Source organism: Mauremys reevesii, linkage group 5 (assembly GCF_016161935.1).
Source record: "Mauremys reevesii isolate NIE-2019 linkage group 5, ASM1616193v1, whole genome shotgun sequence".
Classification (NCBI taxonomy): Eukaryota; Metazoa; Chordata; order Testudines; family Geoemydidae; genus Mauremys; species Mauremys reevesii.
Genome location: NC_052627.1, coordinates 24226552 through 24246271, shown reverse-complemented (window position 1 = coordinate 24246271; position 19720 = coordinate 24226552). Strand labels below are relative to the sequence as shown.

At 39.4% G+C, this 19720-nt stretch overlaps 1 protein-coding gene across 10 annotated transcripts in view; it reads right to left on the bottom strand.

Annotated features, from left to right (window-relative positions):
* Nucleotides 1–19720, bottom strand: part of GRID2 (glutamate ionotropic receptor delta type subunit 2) — a 1020962-nt gene that overhangs the window by 643660 nt on the left and 357582 nt on the right. Inside the window, exon 1 of one of the 10 annotated variants that reach the window (XM_039542699.1) lies at nucleotides 3829–3881. The exons of the other annotated variants lie outside the window; for them this stretch is intronic. Coding sequence (XP_039398633.1) covers nucleotides 3829–3846 — 18 coding nt within the window. The 5' untranslated portion in view covers nucleotides 3847–3881. Of the gene's footprint in view, nucleotides 1–3828; nucleotides 3882–19720 lie in introns of those variants that run through there. 10 annotated transcript variants of the gene reach the window in all.

Genomic DNA, 19720 nt, shown 5'->3' with positions numbered 1-19720 from the left:
CACGTGATTGGGGTGGCATGCCGCGGGGGGCGCTCTGCCGGTCGCCGGGAGGGCAGCAGGCAGGGTGCCTTCGGCGGCATGCCTGCGGCGGGTCCTCTGGTCCTGTGCTCCGGTGGACCTCCCGCAGGCGTGCCTGTGGAGGGTCTGCTGGTCCCGTGCTCCACCGGCTGGGACCAGTGGACCCTCCGCAGGCACACCTGTGGGAGGTCCACCAGAGCCACGGGACCGCCGTGCTTGGGGCGGCGAAATGTCTAGAGCTGCCCCTGTTTAGGGGATAACAGAATTAGCCCAAACCATTTTTCAATGAGTAATTCCTTTCCCGACATTAAATGTACTAGCTTCAGTAATCACCAGAGTGTATGCTGCACACAGTGCTGTGCTTAGATAAAGTCATGCATTTTGGGAGGCTTCCTGATCTACATACATGATTCCATCTTGGTCACAGAGTTGCAAATTTTGCAGTAGCTGTGTTCCAAAAATAATAATAATAAAAAAGTGGATTTATTTAATGCAAAAGTGAAAAAACTCTCAGGAGCCAGGTGAGAGACGGGCAGATATTTTAGATGTTATTTTGAGTTGTAGCTATGCCTGTTTTCAGTGCAGTGAGTTCAGTGCAGCTGGAATCCAAAATGGTTCTCTCAGAGGAGGCTGGCTTTAGAGATGAGCTTAATTACTACAGGGAAAACCCTTGGCTCCGCCATCTGACAACTCCCATTTGTTCAAGGAGAGTTTTGCCTAAGAATGGAGGGGGTGCTTGCAGTATTTGGCCCTATAGTACCAGCAATTTTAAAACAATTAGCTTTGGAGGAATGAGAGATTACCTAACAATTTTCCCTCTCATTTTCAAATACTGTACTTAACATTGCTGTTCATTAGCCAGCTACATATCCAAGACTTGAGGCATTTTAGATTTTTACTCATGCTCTACCACAGAAAAGCATACATGAACGTGTGTATATATGCAGACCAGCAGTAGGTCAGTACACTAAACATTAATTAAACTGGAGCAAATTCATTGATTTCAGTAGAGTTAACTTCTAATCAGATGCACTTTGTGTAACACACATTCTCCAGAATTGAGGATTAAACTCTGGGATAAGGAATGAAACAGCAGTGCTGGTTCTACCTCAGATTTTCAGAAACTTGCTTCCAAAAGCCAAAACATCAGACTTTCTTGCAACCATGCTTAAGGCATTTTAAAATTAAGCATGATACTTAAAAATGAAGGCATAAGCTTTCCACCCAGGTTCTTTTTTTTTTTTAGCAATGCAATTTTGTGCCTCCATCCATTGCAGGTCTCTGGCTGTGATGGATTTATCTAACCACCTCCTTGTCATCAAAATATTATGCAAACTACTTCTCATTTTATTATTGTATTTTATATGATACGTCATCTTACAAAGATATGGGATGTGTAAGAAATTGGTAGACTGACATTTAGTTAATCAAAGCATAATTGTCAGAACACTTAATATTATCCTGAATCCTGACTTAGGTCAGGTTTCTCTACCAGATAAAATCCACAATTCTAAAACAACTCTGTATTAAACAGATGCACCCAACTTCATATTAGCCATTGCTAAGGCAATTAAAATGATTTATTCCATATAGTACATACATAAAAAGTGGTTACAATGCACTAGCAGCTACATTTCTATAACTCAAAAATGAGGGTTGCTATGCTGTGTTCTTCTCTAATAGCTATGGCCATTTCACTGCTATGAAATAAATCAAGAGAGAGAAACCAACCATAACTAGCACAGAAAACAATGCTCACAAGGATAAGAATTTAAGCAACAGCCCTTTTATTTTACTATCTGGAGCGGAGTACCAGCACGTCACCTGAAAGTTAAATTAGAAAAAAAAAAAAGTCCTGCCTCCTACTTCATTTGAACAAGAAAAAGATGATTCAAAGGGTTTAAAAGATAAAAGAGAAGGTTAAAATAGGTGTAATTCAAAAGAAAATGAATAATTTGCAGTTTAGCTCTGGTTAACTGAAACTCCTGATTAACCAAAGTTGGGCCATACACCCCCAATATCAAGAAGCACCATGCATTACTTCTCACACAACAGCCTCCTGAAATTTTGGATGTCTCTGAGGGCTTGTCTACACTACAGGTTGAGTTGGTATAACTTATGCCATTTAGGGGTGTGAATAAGCCCCCCCTCCACCGATTGATGAAAGGTACATCGACCTAAGCGCCGATGCGGACAGCGCTATGTTGGCAGGAGAGCTTCTCCTGCTAACATTTACTGCCACTCAGGGAGGTAGTTTTATTATGCTGATGGGAGAGCTCTCTTGTTAGCAGAGAGCCACCTTATCAAATGCACTACAGTGGTGCAGCTGCATCATGCGGCTATACCACTGTAGCATTTCTGGTGTTGACTAGCTTCGAGTGTCTTCAGTTGAACCAAGCTATACTGTATTTTAAAACTAAACAGACAAAGTTTCTGGACTGATTTTTCATAATCTCAGGAAGGTGGCAACTGTCAAATTCAAATACAATAATTTATTTATGTATTTCAATACCTATTCCCCTCCCACTTTGGGATTTTTACAAAACAGTTTTGCTGGGTTTTTTTTTTTTAGGTTATCTTTGCAGCTCATATTTCTTTAGTACATATCTAACCATAATTTGCCACAAATAGCATAACATGCCAAAAATAAATTAAAAAAAGAGCATCTTTTCAAATGTGCAGCTTGCAATAAAATTAACTATCCACTGCTGAACAGCACAAACTAAAGAAGAAAAAAAACATAACTCATTCAGAGAATAGACCATCTCTGCAGTACTCACACTCAGTTTTCTACAACCCAGGACCTGCATGCTGCTTTGTCTGACAAAGCAGTACTGCAGACTATCAGGCGTTCCCCATCCTCCTCTGACCTTGACACTAGAAATGGGCCAACATAAGATCCCAACTCCCCCGCCACCCCAAACTGTGATGTATTTTCACTTCAGATCCAAAATCTGATGCTTGGTCCATTTTTGCTTTCTATTTTGAGATCTTGTCCTCAGTAAATGAAACCTAATAGATTTTATGTCAATACACCACATTATAGGATCATTCTGTATCAAGCAATCAAGGCAGGAGATGTTTCCATGGCAACTGTCACTGCGTTTTTCTCTACAGCAGTCGTTCTCAACCTATTTCCCATTGTGGGCTGCATATGCAGCTCTCTCTGTGTTATGAGAGTCACAGCCACATTTTATTTATTCATATATATATATATAAACACCTGTACGGCCCTGCTCTACAGGATGCCACACACTCTCGCTGTATTTGTGCAGCTTTTGAACATTAAAAAGAATACAAGTTCAGATGACCTGTCAGGCCAGTTGTCTGAGGGAAGCTACCTCATGGGAAAAATGTATGGTGTAATTAACAAAGTTGTGTTTTCACAGTTCTGAAAGCAACAGGTTCTGATATTGCCTTTGATATTGTGATGTAGGAGGGTTAGACAGATATTTGTCTGAATAAGGAGCAAGTCTGGTCTACACTATTTAAGGCTTTAAAACCAACCGCGCCATTTGATGAGCAGTCAGTTACACTTTCTACATATCGGTAAGGGTATATGCCAGTAGCTCCCATTAATTTGATTGATTCCACCTTTAATAATGTTACACTGGAAATGAAATTCACCAGTTATATATTTACGGGTGTATTTATTCTAACCCATGAAAAGAGGTCCCTCTTTGAGTGTATAGGAAAACTGGTTAGAGTTATTACAAAAGAAAAGAAAAGCCTGGGCTTCTGTTGCTATAAATGTTGTTAAGTTTTGATATACACGTTTTTCATGCTTAATAACTGATTGATATCATTCACCTGTATAATTTGAATCATTGTTATCCTGAAGGGAATTGCTTGATGAGAAATATTTCCCTAGAAGAAAAAAAGAATGCCAACATGCCAGCGCAGGAGCTGGTCCAAGAGGTAACTATAGCAGGACCGCTTGGAAATAGTGACCATAATACAATAGCATTCAACATCCCTGTGGTGAGAAGAACATCTCAACTGCCCAACACTGTGGCCTTTAATTTCAAAAGGGGGAACTATACAAAAAAAGGGGGTTAGTTAGACAAAAAAAAAAAAAGGTACACAGTGACTAAAGTGAAATCCCAAGTTTAAAGCTTTTAAAGACACCATAATAGGGTATAACTACACTACAATACTATTCCACCAAATTTGCAAACAGATTTTTTAAAAAAATTTTATTTTAAAAAAAACAACACAACAAACACACACAAAACACACATTCGGTCGTGGGTGTCGTCCATGGTGTGGCGTTTCTGGTCGTAGCTGGCTGCGTAGCCTATCCCTAGCTTCTAGCTATCCCATAGTTCCCCCAGCCCCGCCCCTTGGATGGAACTTCCGGTTGAGATCCCAAATGCCTGATGGGGCAAAATCTGGTCGGGTGGTGGTGGGTCAATGTCAGTCACACATGGGAAAGTCGCAACAAACAAGCATTTCGAATTTTTCCCCTGACTTTTCCTGGCAGATGCCAGCATGGCAATCAATCATGGAGCTTGTTTTGCCGTTTGTTTCTCTCATGTGTGTGTACTACTAGCAGCTCACAGAGCGATTCAGCAGCGGCACAGAGCAGAAGCATGCTTTTGCTTTTTTGAGAGATGAGATGGTTACATAGCCATACATTGCAACCCATCCATAAATTGGAACTGGAACTGAATGATCATGTGGTCCACATGTACCATTTGTTGCTAGCTTGCAGCCAGCCCTGGCCCCCAGCCGCAAATCAGCCAGCCAAATTGCCTTCATAGCTTCCATCATTTTGTACCTCATGTGTTTGTACCTGTGCTGCCCCTGGCCGATCAGCCAAAATGCAGCCAAAATTGGGAAAAAAACTCCTGAGAATGACCCTAATCCCTCCTCCCTAAATAGAATCAGTGCATAATAAAATAGGCAAGTGATCTAGAACCAACCAGAGACAGAGAACCAGAAAGAAGAGTGCTCATGAGCTGAGCCTGCAGAAATTAGTCAGAAATTGCTCTATCATTATGTGTGTAACATTCCCCCCCCCACATTCTGTTTCAACCCACCTGTTGATTCCGCCTTTTCCCAGCCTTCTGTGTGTGTCCCCTGTGTTGAATTAATATGTGTGATGAAATAATGTGAGAATATGAAGTGAAGAAGTGAGAGACTTGTTAGTGAGAGCTGAGTGTAGAGTCCAGCCAGGACATGAGATGACAGGAAGCCCAGCAGCCCACTGCAGCACTGCTGATGAAGGGCTTCTTTCCTGGCAACTGAATCTTTTCTTTAGGGGGTGGATGATGGGGGTGGATGAGTGCCATTGATGCAGGATGGCTATGCACCATATTGCACCATCCATCCACCAGCCAAAATTAGGGCCAATAGGCTGATGGAGAGGATGGACTGATGACTTTGTCCCATCAGCATGAGCTGATCCTGATGATGAGATGATGCTGATGGATCAGACAGCTTTTGCTGATGATGAGGATGGATATGATGAGTGAGGATTTCCGACCATCGCATATTGGCATTAGTAATGCGTGGGGTTGCGGTGCATCATAAAGAAAGAGTCTGCTATCGTGCATAATTCAGTAAAGATAAAGATAGATGATTGGTGAAAAGAATCAGAGGGGCGTTGGGTGTGGGGTGGGGGGGGTGGGGGGGTGGGGTGGGTGAGCCTTGAAGCCAACTGAGCCGCTGGAGAATAGTCAGCATTTCGGACAGCAGAGAAGACTGATAATAGGCCGAGCAGCTCAGCCATAAAGTCAAAGGCTGTTTGTTGTTTGTCTGAAGTCAGCCCTCCAGTCCATGCTTGGCTTCCGTGCTATTTTTTCTGCTTGTCTCTTTGCAGTGCGCTGTGTCTGTGTGCGCTTTGCAGCTGCGTATTCTGCATCTTTTGGAAATTTAAATGATAGATAGAAGCGGAATGGATTTTTAAGGAGCTCGATTACTGCATATCGGCCTGAGCTCTTTATCATTTCCACGCATGGTCCCGCGCTGAGCAAACCGATTTGATCACGCCTGCACCACGGGAAATATTCAGGAAGTTCTGGGCAAACAGGTGTTTACCTGACAGCTGCACATCGGGTTCGATTGTGTTCACCACGTCACCTCAGCATCTCACTGCAGCCCTAATCCGCCATGCAATGCGTTGTAGCCGCCGGCCAATAATCTAATCAATAAACATCGAACCGAATTAAAAGAGCCAATAAAATCGATATAAGGTGCTTCATTACCTCGTTAAAATATAAAGGAGTTTAAAAACCCAACCAAGACTAATTAAAATCGATTTAAAAAAGTGTTAAGAAACTAAGCCTAGTTTCTAAAATAAGAAAAGGCCTAAAAAAAACCGTAAAAGAAAAGGCCAGACCAGACAAAAAAGAAAAAATAAACAAAAATAAACCAAAAAAAAAAAAAAAGAAAAAAGAAAGCCAAAAGCCACAAACACTTAAAAAAAAAAGTGAGAAAAAGAAAAAAGAAAAGGAAGTGAAAACAAAAAAAACTTAAGTGCAAGAGTGTAATAAGAAAGAAAAGCCAAAAATAGAAAGAGTAATAGCAAAAAAAAAAGAAAAGGAGTAAGAAAAATAAAAAAAAAGTAACAAAAAGGTAGAAACAAAAACAAATCAAAAAGTTCAGAAACAAATAATCAAAAAGGAGAGGAGCAAAATGAACTCGATGGGTGTTGCTCGATGAAAAAGAAAAGGGAGAAAACAAAAAATTTCTTTGCTTCAGTTGATTTGCTTCAACAAATCTGGAGAACTGTCACAGATTGTGAGAGAGAGGTTTGGGAGAAATTTGAGGACCTGTCACTGGAGGAGTCATCACTATTGAGATGCATTCAATTAAGTGACAAACTAAACATTAACAATACACTAGAACTATTAACTAAGGTTGTTAAGATGTTCATGAGAAATCGGCTGTGAAGTTATGAGACTGGAGAACTAAACTTTAAATTGCCAGTTTTAAATCGGCTAATAATGGTAACCGGCTTAAACAATTATTAAATGAAAATCTAATAATTAATGTAATAAAAAGTAAAAACAATAGTCAACAATTAAATCTAACTACACAAAACAATAAGCAAACTTCAACAAAAATCATGTAAAGGAAAAAATAAATCAATGTCATAAAAAATCAAAAAAAATAGAAAAAAAGTAATCTATAGACTAATCTATTAGAATTGAAGCAAAGGAGGATCCAGTGGTGGACAAGGAAAACAACAAAAGGGTGTACTTATGGAGGAGCTGTCATGACACAAGGGACTAGGAAGAGGCTCATTGAGAAAAGCTCAAAGGGGATAAAAAAGAAAGGTCTAAGGTGATTGAGAACTGGTTAAGGAAGGAAAGGGAAAGGAGGGTAAATTTCAAAGGGGGAGGGATGGAGGGGAGAGGGGTAGGGTTGGTGTTTCAATTTGGTGGAGGGTGGTGGGAGATCAGGGTTCAATTTATTCATAAATGAGTGGGAGAAAAAAATAAACAAGACCAAAAGTTTGCAGATGAGACTAAGGTAAATGAGTTTGCAGAGAGTAAAAAAATGAAAGCAGAACTAAAAGAAAAGACAAAAGAAAAAGAAAAAAAAAAGAAACAAAAAAAAAAATGAAAAAAACAATAAAATGGGGCAAAAAATGGCAAATGAAAATAAATGTAAAAAAATGACATTTACAAAAAATAGGGAGGCAAATATGCTCACAAGCTGTCAGGAAAAAGATAAAAGGAAAAAGATAATCAGAAAAAGAATATGTGATCTCTGAAGATAGATCTTGAGAATAAGACAAAGAGGTGTCAAAAAGCATGTAAAAAATATAGTAAGTAAAGAGGAAGAATAAGAATATGAGAATATATAAATATTGATATATGAAAGCAGATCTAGTACCTGAGATGTGAACTAAAGTACTCGAATATTCAAAAAAAGTCAAAAAAAAGACTCCTAAAAAAGGAAAAGAAAGAGAGGCTAAAGACTAAAAAAGATTAGAGTAAGAGGTGTATGAAAGAAAGATAAAGAGAGATGAGAGGGAGAGAAAGTGGAAGAGAGAGAAGGAGGAGAGGGTTTAGAGGAGGATATATTTAAAATGAAATAATAAAAAAAAATACAAGAAAAAAAAAATAATAACTATATTAAAAGGTATTTGAACTAGATAAGTCACCAAATGTCATTAATAGGTTTTAAAACAAATAAAAATAAAACTTCTTTTCAGAGGAACAATGACTGGACAACTGATGGAACTCAGGAACCTGAGGAGGTTATAAGGGCAAAGGATGAAAAATAATAAAAAAGGAGAGATGGATAAATTCAAATGGACTAAGTAATGAAATGGCTATTAGCCAGATGGTGTGATGTGCCTGTATGAGACACTGTCTGGCCATGAGGATGGAGATGGATGCAGGGAGAGAGGGGACTTGATCATCACCTGTTAGATTCACTCCCTACTGGGCACCTGTTAACATGTTAAAGTCAGATTTTCTAGGGTTCAGTGCAAAGAGAGAAGGTAGTAAAGGTTTTCTTTGCCCATTGCAAAGCACTCTGTACGTCACTGTATTTTCCCAGTGGTGGAAACAAGAATTTAAAGCTTCATGGTGTGCGCTTATTTTTGGTCTGCGGAGAGGTCACTCTAAAGATCTTCCTAGTAAACAAGCTGTCAATAATGATCATTGTGAATGTCAATTCAGCTATGAAATGGTTTGCACCTTGACTACTACTAACTACTAAGTGGGAGATTCAGTTCATATGGCTATTATGGATCTATCTTCTCAACATTAGCACCTGCCCAGACACATTATGGGAAATGTCCTGAGAGCCCTTTTTTTTTTTACCTACTCCTTTCATCTCTCCAACTTTCCCCTTCATCCCTCCCATGTCTTTGTACATTTAAACCAATGACACTTGAATCAGTGTGTTAGCCTGAAGCTGTATCTGTTGTCTCCTATAGGTGATTTAACCAGCTCTGTTAATCCCTAATTTTTATAGTTTGAGTATTTGTCAAAAGAATTGTGAAAGCTAACTGGGAACCTGGGCTTACATTGCAGAGGTAAAGTCAGGTTTTCAGAGCTCTGATATTACAGTGACATACCTGGTGGCCAGCCCAAGTTCCGTTCTATGTAAGCTCTGAAAGTTAAATTTAAGCACCGGGTGCCTACAGGAACCGACTTTCCCTTCCCTATCTCTATATACACCCATAAGAGTTATTAAATGTTCAATAGACAAGACTGAACACTCTCACCATTTGAGGCTTGTAGAATTTCTTCCCTTCAAGGAAGAAATAAAGGGGAATGGTCGCTTTTTAGAACCCAGTGAACTGGAGACATCATTTTTAAGTGACACTATAATGAAAGGTTCTGATGAAAAGGTAAGGCAATAACGTATGTAAAAAGGAGTTATTAAAATAAGAGCTTATTTTAATAAGTGAACAACTCCACCTAGGAGAGTGATGGACGACAACTAAAAATACTCTTCTCAATTAATTCACAGTAAAATTCATTCATTTTATGAGGAAACATTTCAATAATCCTGTAAATACAAAAAAATGAATGCAGATGCAGAATGTTATGGCATCATGTCTTTATTGCCTCTCTGTCATTATAAAGCTAAGAATAGTGTTTGCTGCTGGTTGCAGGAGTCTTTCTTACAAAACAAATATTGTTTTATACACAATACATCTGGTGCTGAAGGTAAAAATTTAATGTATAAATCATACCCACCAAGCTAGTTCATTTAAATAAGCAGGCACAGTCATTCAAAATATCCTATCTTTATGCCTGCTAGCAGAAGTAATGTGTACATTTATTTGCCTAAGCAGAAAATAAGTGTAATCCTTTGGGGATGCTGCAAATCAAGAAATCAGAAAATATTCTTTACAGCAGTCAGCCAAATGACTCAAGGAAGAGGGAACATCTTTTAAAGCTGTAAGCACTCTTGCTTGTAAACCATTTTAGCAACTGGTGGTGCAGGCATCCAGTAGAACAGAAAGTGCTGCAGCCTAGAGCATAAGGTACTTTTTTTTTTTAGGAATGGTAAATGCTTAATCCACGTGCCTTCTGTCCAGTCATGCCAATTATTCATGCCTCAGGCTAATCAGGAAGTACATGCTTGAGGGAGCTATCTTGGAAAATTAAAAGTATGGGTCCTGATCTGATACCAGTAAGGATATTAATTAATGCAGCAACAGATGGTTAATCAGCAGACTTAAAATATGTCAACTTCATTTAATTAAAAGTCAACATCATTATTATATCATCATCATATCGGTGTCGGACATGGTGCCAATTTTTTTTTAAAATAAAAAAGCTGTTAGATAAGACACCATGAGTTTACCCCCTCCTCTCCAGACATTCACGTGCATGCGTACACACATGCACTTACCAGGTAGACACTCTTCCCAAGATGAAATATTTTAACATTCAGGGCTGGATTCCGATAGCCTTACTCCCACTGTCCAGCACCTTACTCTATGGGTGGTCCCATTGAGTCTACTTATAAAAGATAGGGCTATTCAGGGTATCAGAATCTGCCCCTCAGTGATTTGTTATTCGAGGATGAGGGAAAACCATAAAAGTTAATATGAAACTCCATCTGCCATCAAATACCCTAAGTCCTTTGGGAAATTGGGTGGAAAAAAATAAATTGGTATCCTGGGTGCACGGTAAGCTTGATAAGCTTATGGAGGAGATGGTATGATGGGGTAGCCTAATTTTGGCAATTAATTTGGCAATTGATCTTTGATTATCAGCAGGTAAGTATGCCCAGTGGTCCGTGATGGGATGGGATGGGATCTGAGTTACTACAGAGAATTCTTTCCTGGGTGCTGGCTGGTGAGTCTTGCCCACATGCTCAGGGTTTAACTGATCGCCGTACTTGGGGTCGGGAAGGAATTTTCCTCCAGGGCAGATTGGCAGAGGCCCTGGAGGTTTTTCGCCTTCCTCTGCAGCAGGGGGCACGGGTCACTCGCTGGAGGATTCTCTGCAGCTTGAAGTCTTCAAACCACAATTTGAGGACTTCAGTAACTCAGACATAGGTTAGGGGTTTGTTATTGAAGTGGATAGGTGAGATTCTGTGGCCTGCCTTGTGCAGGAGGTCAGACTAGATGATCATAATGGTCCCTTCTGACCTTAAAGTCTATGAGTTATTTATCATATTTGATTGTTATAATTGTGTGGAACGTTCATTACAAAATGCCAACCCATGCAAAGTTGACCTGGTTTCCAGTCCCATTGTAAACTCTAAACTCTGCCCAAGGCTGGTGAAATGTTTCATTAAGGCAACCCACAACATATCCATTCATCTTCTCACGTTTCACAAGTTAAAAATCTCAGAGAGCAGGGACTGCCTCAGTGTGGGGTGTAAGCCAGTGCTATGCTTGTAAACTCGGTTGGAGCTCAGAAGCCTCTTTCCTGCAGAGCTCAGGATCACAGCAGGAGGAGAGGGAGAGAAAGTATTTCCTGCAGAGACCAGAAACTTTAAAAGAAAAGAAATTGGGGAGACAGCAGGCACTAATGCAGAACAGAATAAATGTTCAGGCTAGTGTTACAATTATTTGTTGAGAGTTGATTAGGATTTACAAACATTGGTATAGAATGACAGTGCATGAATTTAATGTTTGCATATCAACTTCCCCAGATTTCCTGGGGCATTTGCATTCAGGGCTTTGGTTTGGACCCAACTCTGTTACTAACAACCTAAAAGCACATAGGCACATGAACATTTTTTTTACGGTGTAAATGCAGATAAAGTAGCAGAGGCCAAGGCAGTATGCATCGTCTGGTCTAGGTTAATTTGTCACTGTCCCAAAACCAAGAAAATATATATAAAACAGTCATCTGGGGAAAAAAAAGTGTAGTACTAAAGCACGACAAAGAAAGCTCTGAATGTCACTGATCCACAAACAATGTGTAAATAATAGTAGCATCAGCAAATACCGTATATGGCTCAGAAGACAGGATATAAACAATTATTTTTGTGTTTAAAAAACTGCCCATAGGCATTTTCTTGAAAGCTACAACAAGGGCCAGGCCTGAAGACAGCTAATGAAGAATCAGTATGCTGTTTGCTGTATGTTCTCCAACATAGAAAAGGAAGCTAAATTCTTGACAATCATATTTACATAATTACCAAGCAGCAGGATAAACCTTCACTAGCCCTCATTGAGGGTTTCACAGCTGCCACAGTTGCAACCAGCAGAACTGGACAAGAGATCAGACAAGAGGACACACCAATCAGTCAGAAATCACTACTGGAAATATGCACACAGCGCCTAAGTTTTGCAGCTACCAGGCATGCCTCATATTTGAATGCAGTAGCTGGACTAAGCAGATACAACAAGCCGGTGAATAGGAGCAAACGAATCACTGCCACAGTAGGAAGACAGGGTGCGTTCAATGGCTATGAATAACACTGCATTCACATGTATCTAAGTGTTATGGGGCTGCCAACTGAAGTTATTAACCTGATTTTTAGTAACTTCCCATTTAATGTTAAGATTGTTACTTCCCTCCTACTTTTGGAAATATATTAATTTAGAACAAAAAGAGATTAATAGTAATGGACAAATTTATCTCAAAAATATCAAAACAAAATCATAGTATCTGAAAATGATCAGCGAAGCTGGGCTGCAGATGAAGTCACAGGTACATTTTCATTAAGCAATATGTACCTTTTATGTATTATTTATCATCCTTAATAAGTTAACCACTCAGTAGATGTCCATCTCACATTCTGAGTATGAAAAATACATTTTTAAACAACAACAACAAAACAGTGGCCCAGATAAAGCAGCCCAACCTGCCAGACACCCTCTTCTCCAAATGCTCAAGTGAAAGCACTGGCCCTGCAGCCTATCTGGTGAGTTAACAAATCCATGTCCTACAGACCAATGGTGAGGATGCATGTTTAAGGAGAATGTCCTACCCCCTGCTCCCTCCCTTTTATAACAATGGTGCTCCAACAACTATTGCGGCATGGGAGATAAAGAAATACAGTCTCTCCGATAACCCAGTCCTAATCCATTTCATGCTTCACTAGCACAAGTAAGCGAGCAAGCACCAGTAGCTATCTCAGAGAGAACCAAATACATGCAAGGGCAGAATATGGGTTTAAGGGACAGATTATTCTTTTACAACCCAATTCAACTCCCACTGCAGTCAAATGGGTAAAGAAGTTGTTCATTGTTTTTTATCTCAAGTAAAATTAAGGACCTGAACACTAAAAGGAAGGGTCTGGGAACAAAGCAAGGATCAGAGCAGGAGACAGAATCAGGACCTGAGTGACCTTGTGTAAATTATTTAACTTAAGCTTTCTGTTTTCATCTCCATTAGTCTGTTTCTTTACCACTCATAGGTGTTGTGGGACTTCAATGTTTGCAAAAAACTTAGATGAAAGATGCTATAAAAGTGATGGTATTATTATTACATTCAGATCTGGTCAGAACATAAGAAGTGGTGTTTGTAAAACATATTTTCTGTTTTTAATTGAAAATTTTAAGATGGAAAATTCAAGTCATGCTTAATTATTTATTATTGACCATTTGACCTACTTCTTGGCCATTTGATTTAAACTAACCTGTAGGATCAGCAGAATTTTGGATATGCCCTCTCTTGGGTGACAGCAGGCCTCCTCCGAAGTCCACTGATTTAATGGTTTTTGGATCAGGCTCTATAACCTACACTTGATTGGGATGAATCTGATGACTTAACAGGCTATTTTCATAATTTCTATATTCTTGGCTTGACCTAGTGACATACATATCCTGAAGTGTTCTAGGATCTTCAAATATCACTTATTAAAAATTCATCTTCACTAGAGAGAGTTGCTTGGATTCTGTTTGGCATTGAAAAGCCATTCGTAATCATCAGGGAATTACCCATCTCTGACAGATGTTCAGCCATTAGAACCACTGAGAGTCAAATTTCAGGGTGAACACTTGCTATCCAAATGAAAACCATTAAATTAATTTCATGTTATGGTTCATCATCATGATACAACAAAAAGGGTCATAAACCTTCAAAAACTGCCTTTAAAAATGATGATCTCTTTCACTTAGGAAATCATTACACTATACTATTCCATCTCATCAAATTAATAAAAAGTAACATTTTCCTTAAAAAACTGCCTATGTTCAAATGTCAGCATTGCTCATTACTACTATTCACTCCTGATTTGCTGTTTCAAATAGCAAAGAAAAGTTGAGGCCCCTCCAAAGCAGCTTTGTGTAATTGTAATATTACCTGGCACTCTGTTTTGGGGTTTACTATATATTCTTCTCCCAATGAGTATGTATCACACACTAAAGGGTCACATCAGTTTCATGAATACCCAGACATTATTTAGAACTACTAAGATACAGCCTTAAAAAATCCAAATGTGAATGTGTTATGAATATTTCAATTTTACTGGCATGCAGGATAAAAATATAATTGAATAAAAAATCCTTGCAGAATTATATTAATCTACTCATCCAGAGAAAGAAGTAGTTATCAAAACAAACAATTATGTTTTTTTTTTCTCATTATCGTCATCAACATAACAAATTGGAGGGAAGAACCAATAGACTTTTGTGCCTTGGCTGGTAAATTTTCATGACAATTTTGCAAATCTAGATTAAATCCATTTAAAAATATATATTTAGTCAACTAAGACCACATCATTCAGTACCTAGTAACTCAGGTGTGACCAGTTTTAGTGTGAGAAGCATGTCCTCAATAGCACCTGTCATCAGATACAAGTTTGCTGCCTATCTCCACTTCTGTGACTCTTCAACTCTTTTCAAATATCTCTTAAAAACTTGTATAAAACTAAAAACTAAAGAACAACAGAAGAGGAAGGGAGAAGAGGGAAGAAAATACAACTATTCCATTTTATTTTAATAGTATCTATCCTCAAAATTTAGCTCAGCATAACATTTTGAGACATGGCTCAGTTTTTCAGATAGATACTATTAAAATAAAACAAAGCTACACTGTATTTTCTTACAAATGTGTGTAAGGAGAGAAAATGTCTCACGCTATTAAAATAACTGAAGAGTATTGGAACTGTATTTAGAGACAAACTGGCAAGGGAAATTATTCCACACTGCAAGATACTTCCAGGATATGTTGTATTGCCCAAGCAGCACCTTCTGACCCACTCATATAATTCCTGAAAGCATCCCTGTCTGGCAGCAGGTCCAGAAGTGAGGGGAAAACAATATGGTGGCTCTCAGCATCTTTAATAGTAGTCCAATACAACCATCCACTCTGCAACCTACATGCTAACCTTTAAAGTGTGGTAAAGCGTCATCAGCAGCTGGTGTAAATTGGTACAGCAGAACTCCTCTCTCTGAATTAACTGGGGATTGAGGATTTCATAAAATTGAAAAATTCCTAACACTGAACATCTCAAAACTACAGTATGTATGGTATGGGTGCTGAATAGCTTTCTTCTTGTCCTTCAAACCACTGCAAAAGAATTTCCAGTTCATTGAAGGCATCACAATACAAAGGGATGTGAGCTTGTTCTTCATCAACATCACTTTTGTTATGTAATTTTTTTTTGCCATTGGGAAAAATGATCCATACAAAATGTTGTTCATAAGATTAATACATTCTACAGCATAACACTTGGGAAATTCTCATTTGCTTCAGTCAGAAAAAGTTTGCAGAATTAAAAATATTAAAACAAATTCAGTCACTCTCAGTAGTTCTAAGTTTTATCCTGCTCCTAGCATAAAAAGTCAGAACATTTCATAGTGCACTCCTTCGTTTCTTTTCAACCCTTCCCTGACATGGTGAACGGACGACAACAGCCTGGACAATATGGCTGTGATCAATCAGCATATAGTCAGTCATTTATGAACAATAGATCTGTTCTTTGTTTGATTACTTAGAAAAAGAAATATAATTGACATTCTGCTTCTGCAGATAATACAGAATACTCTGGTTTTTTTTTCTATCATTCAAACATAGAAGAATGATGACTATTTCCCTTCTGTTTAATGAAGCCAAAGAAAGGACAGCATTATCCTATTGTTCACTGTTGCATTTACTAATATTTGGCTGACAGGAATTGTGGTCATGATTATTCCCATCTACCCCAGGAGGATAAGCCAACAAAATGAATCACCTGGCATTTAAATTGAGGGTAGACAGATGACAAGTAGACAGGAACATTAATGATTTCCCATAACTTCTTTTGTTCCTTTTTGTACTTTCCAAGATGCTTTCTAGCTAGCCATTAAATCAACAGCTGTGATCAAAGGAAGTCACAGTTTAGCAATTCAAGATCAACTGAACATATAAAAAGCATTTTTCGGGGCATTGGTCTTATCTGTTAAAAGGGATCTTAAAACACTACTTTTGTAAAACAGACACTTTAGGAATCTCTCTCAAAAAGGAGACGGCTGCCTCCCCTCCAGATTTTAAATAATGTTGTTTACAAAATAATTCATAATGGACAGATAGTTGTAGCAGTTTCTAGAGATGAGAAATTAGGACACACAGCTTTGATGCCTACCACTTTCTTGCACTACTAAATAACCTGCAACACTTCATACTAGATGTCCACTTTCACAGCCTACTCTGTTCATTACTTCCACATTTAACAGGAAAAAACATACATTGTAGGTAGACAAGGTGGGGGAGGTAATCTTTGATTGGACCAATCTCTGCTGGTGAGAGACAACAGAAGCTGGTCGAATGAAAGATATGACCTCACCCACCTTGTCTCTCTAATATCCTGGGACCGACACAGCTACAACAGCACAACATACATAAGTTATAGGTGTCATGTGGAATCACTTCCTGATGGGTTCCCATGAAGTACATTGTAACATAAAATAACAGGTTATGTGATAGTAACAAAATTACTGAGGAATATACTGAAGAGAGACACACACGGAGCCAACGTCTACGTTGGTGTAGCTCCAGAAAATTCAACATCTGCAAATAATTTGGCCCATCATTTGGCATCAAATTGGCCACAATTTATGTTAACATAATTAGATCCAAGTGCACCTACCCCCAGGTGAAGAAGCCTTGACAAAACCTACCCACACCAGTGTACAGTGGTGAGTCACAATCGCAGGAGCAGCCCCACTGATTTTCCATCAACACAGCAACTTCAGGGACTGGCTACTCATGCCCTTGCAAGAGTCCAGCATGATGCTGCACATGGAGATTATTCTGCAGGCACACCACCATCCATTATCCTTTGAACCCATTAGCCTTATCCTTTGGATGCTGGCATATGGCAGTGGGAAGCAGGATCATATGTTGCAGCTGCTCATTATTACTACTATGTATTAGAGGGGTAGCTGTGTTAGTCTGGATCTGTAAAAAGCAACAAAGAGTCCTGCGGCACCTTATAGACTAAAAGAAGCATGCATCTGACGAAGTGGGTATTCACCCACAAAAGCTTATGTTCCAATACTCAGGGCTGGCTCCAAGCACCAGCTCAGCAAGCAGATGCTTGGGGTGGCCAAGGGGAAGGGGAGGCATGTCGGGCTCTTCGGTGGCAGGTCCCTCAGTCCCTCTCGGAGGGAAGGACCTGCCGCCGAATTACCACCGAAGAAGAAAGTGGCGCGGTGGAGCTGCCGCCGATCACGGCTTTTTTTTTCCCTTTGCTGCTTGGGGAGGCAAAAACCCTGGAGCCGGCCCTGCCAATACTTCTGTTAGTCTATAAGGTGCCACCGGACTATTTGTCGCTTCTTATTATTATGCTTGACTGACAAGGGCTGCCCGCATCAGGGGGCAGTTAGCCTAGATTTACACACTAACTAGAAGAGAGAGAACAGCCATGCTCCAACCATGGACAAACATGTCTGAACCTCTGTCTGAGAGATGCACATCATGAAGGTAGAATAATTCAGGATAATTTGTTCCAATATGCACAGAGGACAAGTATTGGCTGCATCTTCCTCCTCCTGATACCAAGCCCCACAGTGCCCAATCCAGGTGTCATACCTGCAAAGTGGGCTCTGTTGGTCTGGGAGAACCAAAGTGAGGCAGTGCTCCACTCAGCAGATCCACCCTATGGAAGTGAAGGAGATGATCTGGCCCCTTTTTGTAATATCCACCCATTGTGTGTCCTGAGCCACCTACACACTGTATCCCTGTTTTTTTATTCTCCTGAATTCACAATAAACAGAACATGTTAAAATAGGAAAACCAGTATCTACCTAGGGTAACCGCTGTTTTAGACTGTAACACAGGGATTACTATAATGAAAGACCTATGGTCTATCTAGGCTTGTAACATGCCTCTGGTGGTGGCCAACACCTAATTCTTCAAATGAAAGTGAAACCCTTATTATGCATCTAGCTGACTGTGCAAAGTTATACATGTGGGACCACTTTTTGCCCCAGTTTGTGTCCCCAGCAGCATAATATTTCATTACCCCATCATTGTCTTAGCTTGCATATTTTATATATACTAGTCATAAGCTGATCCAGCTCTAATTAAAATCCAGCCACATTATTTGTCTTGATGAGCCAAATGTTTAAGATGGGGACCATTCCAAAATGTTTACATATTCATAAACTCCGTAGTTTACCAGCCACAACTCCCTGTTCCATTTGGCTAACATAAGCTAAGCAGCTTTGTTTGTTTTATGGCAACACTGTCTTGTTTGCCCTTTAACTTCCCCTCCCCCCATACACAGTCCTTAACACAAAGGAACGGAAAAAAGAGAAAATGAAAACAGATAATTCCTAGGTTTTCCCTCAAATGGTAGATCTCTTTGCTATCACAAATGCTGAATGGGCTCAAAAGCATAAGGCATTTTGTGTGTTTGTTTACTAGAAAAACTCTATTAAGTAAGTGATAGGTTATGAAAATGAACCAGGCTGTACAAAGAATCTATCCTTAGGCAAAAGACTCCACTGACTCCACTTCATCTACACATCTCTGGAAAGATGAAGTGAGATTATCAATACAATTAAAACCAAGCAGTATTTCTGAAGGTGCATGACAGACTGTTTTAAAGGGAGACTACACAATATGCTACATTTTCAGAAGTTATGCACCTGAGCTCCCAGCCCAAAACTGGCTATTGCGTGCTTAACTGGTACACATTTATATGCATTTAAAGGTTTCCCAGAGGTGGCATCTGAGGACATAAATTCACATCCCTGTCTACATGAGAGCACAGAAATAAGTGGACAGATCTGAAAGTACATCGTTCTACACATATAACTATGCAATGTTATTAGGTGCATATATAACACAAACAGACCCCGGTCATCAGCGGGCAGGATCGAATCGGGGACCTCTAAAGCTTAGTGCATGAGTCTCTTCTGCATGAGCTAAAAGCCAACTGGCTGTTTGCTAAGGCTGTAAAGCAGGCTCATTTTATTTCTCTCTCTAAATGGTCTCGGTGCCACTAGAGGGGACAGAACATCACACCCAGGAGGTGTGTGGGTTACATGTACATTTAGTTTCTGTAAGACTGATCCCCAGGGATAGAGACCCACACTTCCCATTGAAGTCAATAGGTGGTGTTGGTGTAGACTCTAGATTTACATGGGTAAGTAAATATGATTTATGATGCAACTCCCTTGGCACCTGCAACTCCTGTCCAGTTCCACTAGAACGGTAGATTTTCAGCACTTCTGAAAAAAGACAGACCACCCTGCTTCCAATGATTTGCTCTACATTTTCCTGCAAATTAAACTAGAGTGGGATATATTTATAAACAAATACAATTAGATTCTGAAATAATTGTCAATTTTTCCAATCCATTTCTTTTGTATATTAAAACTTCAATGTTA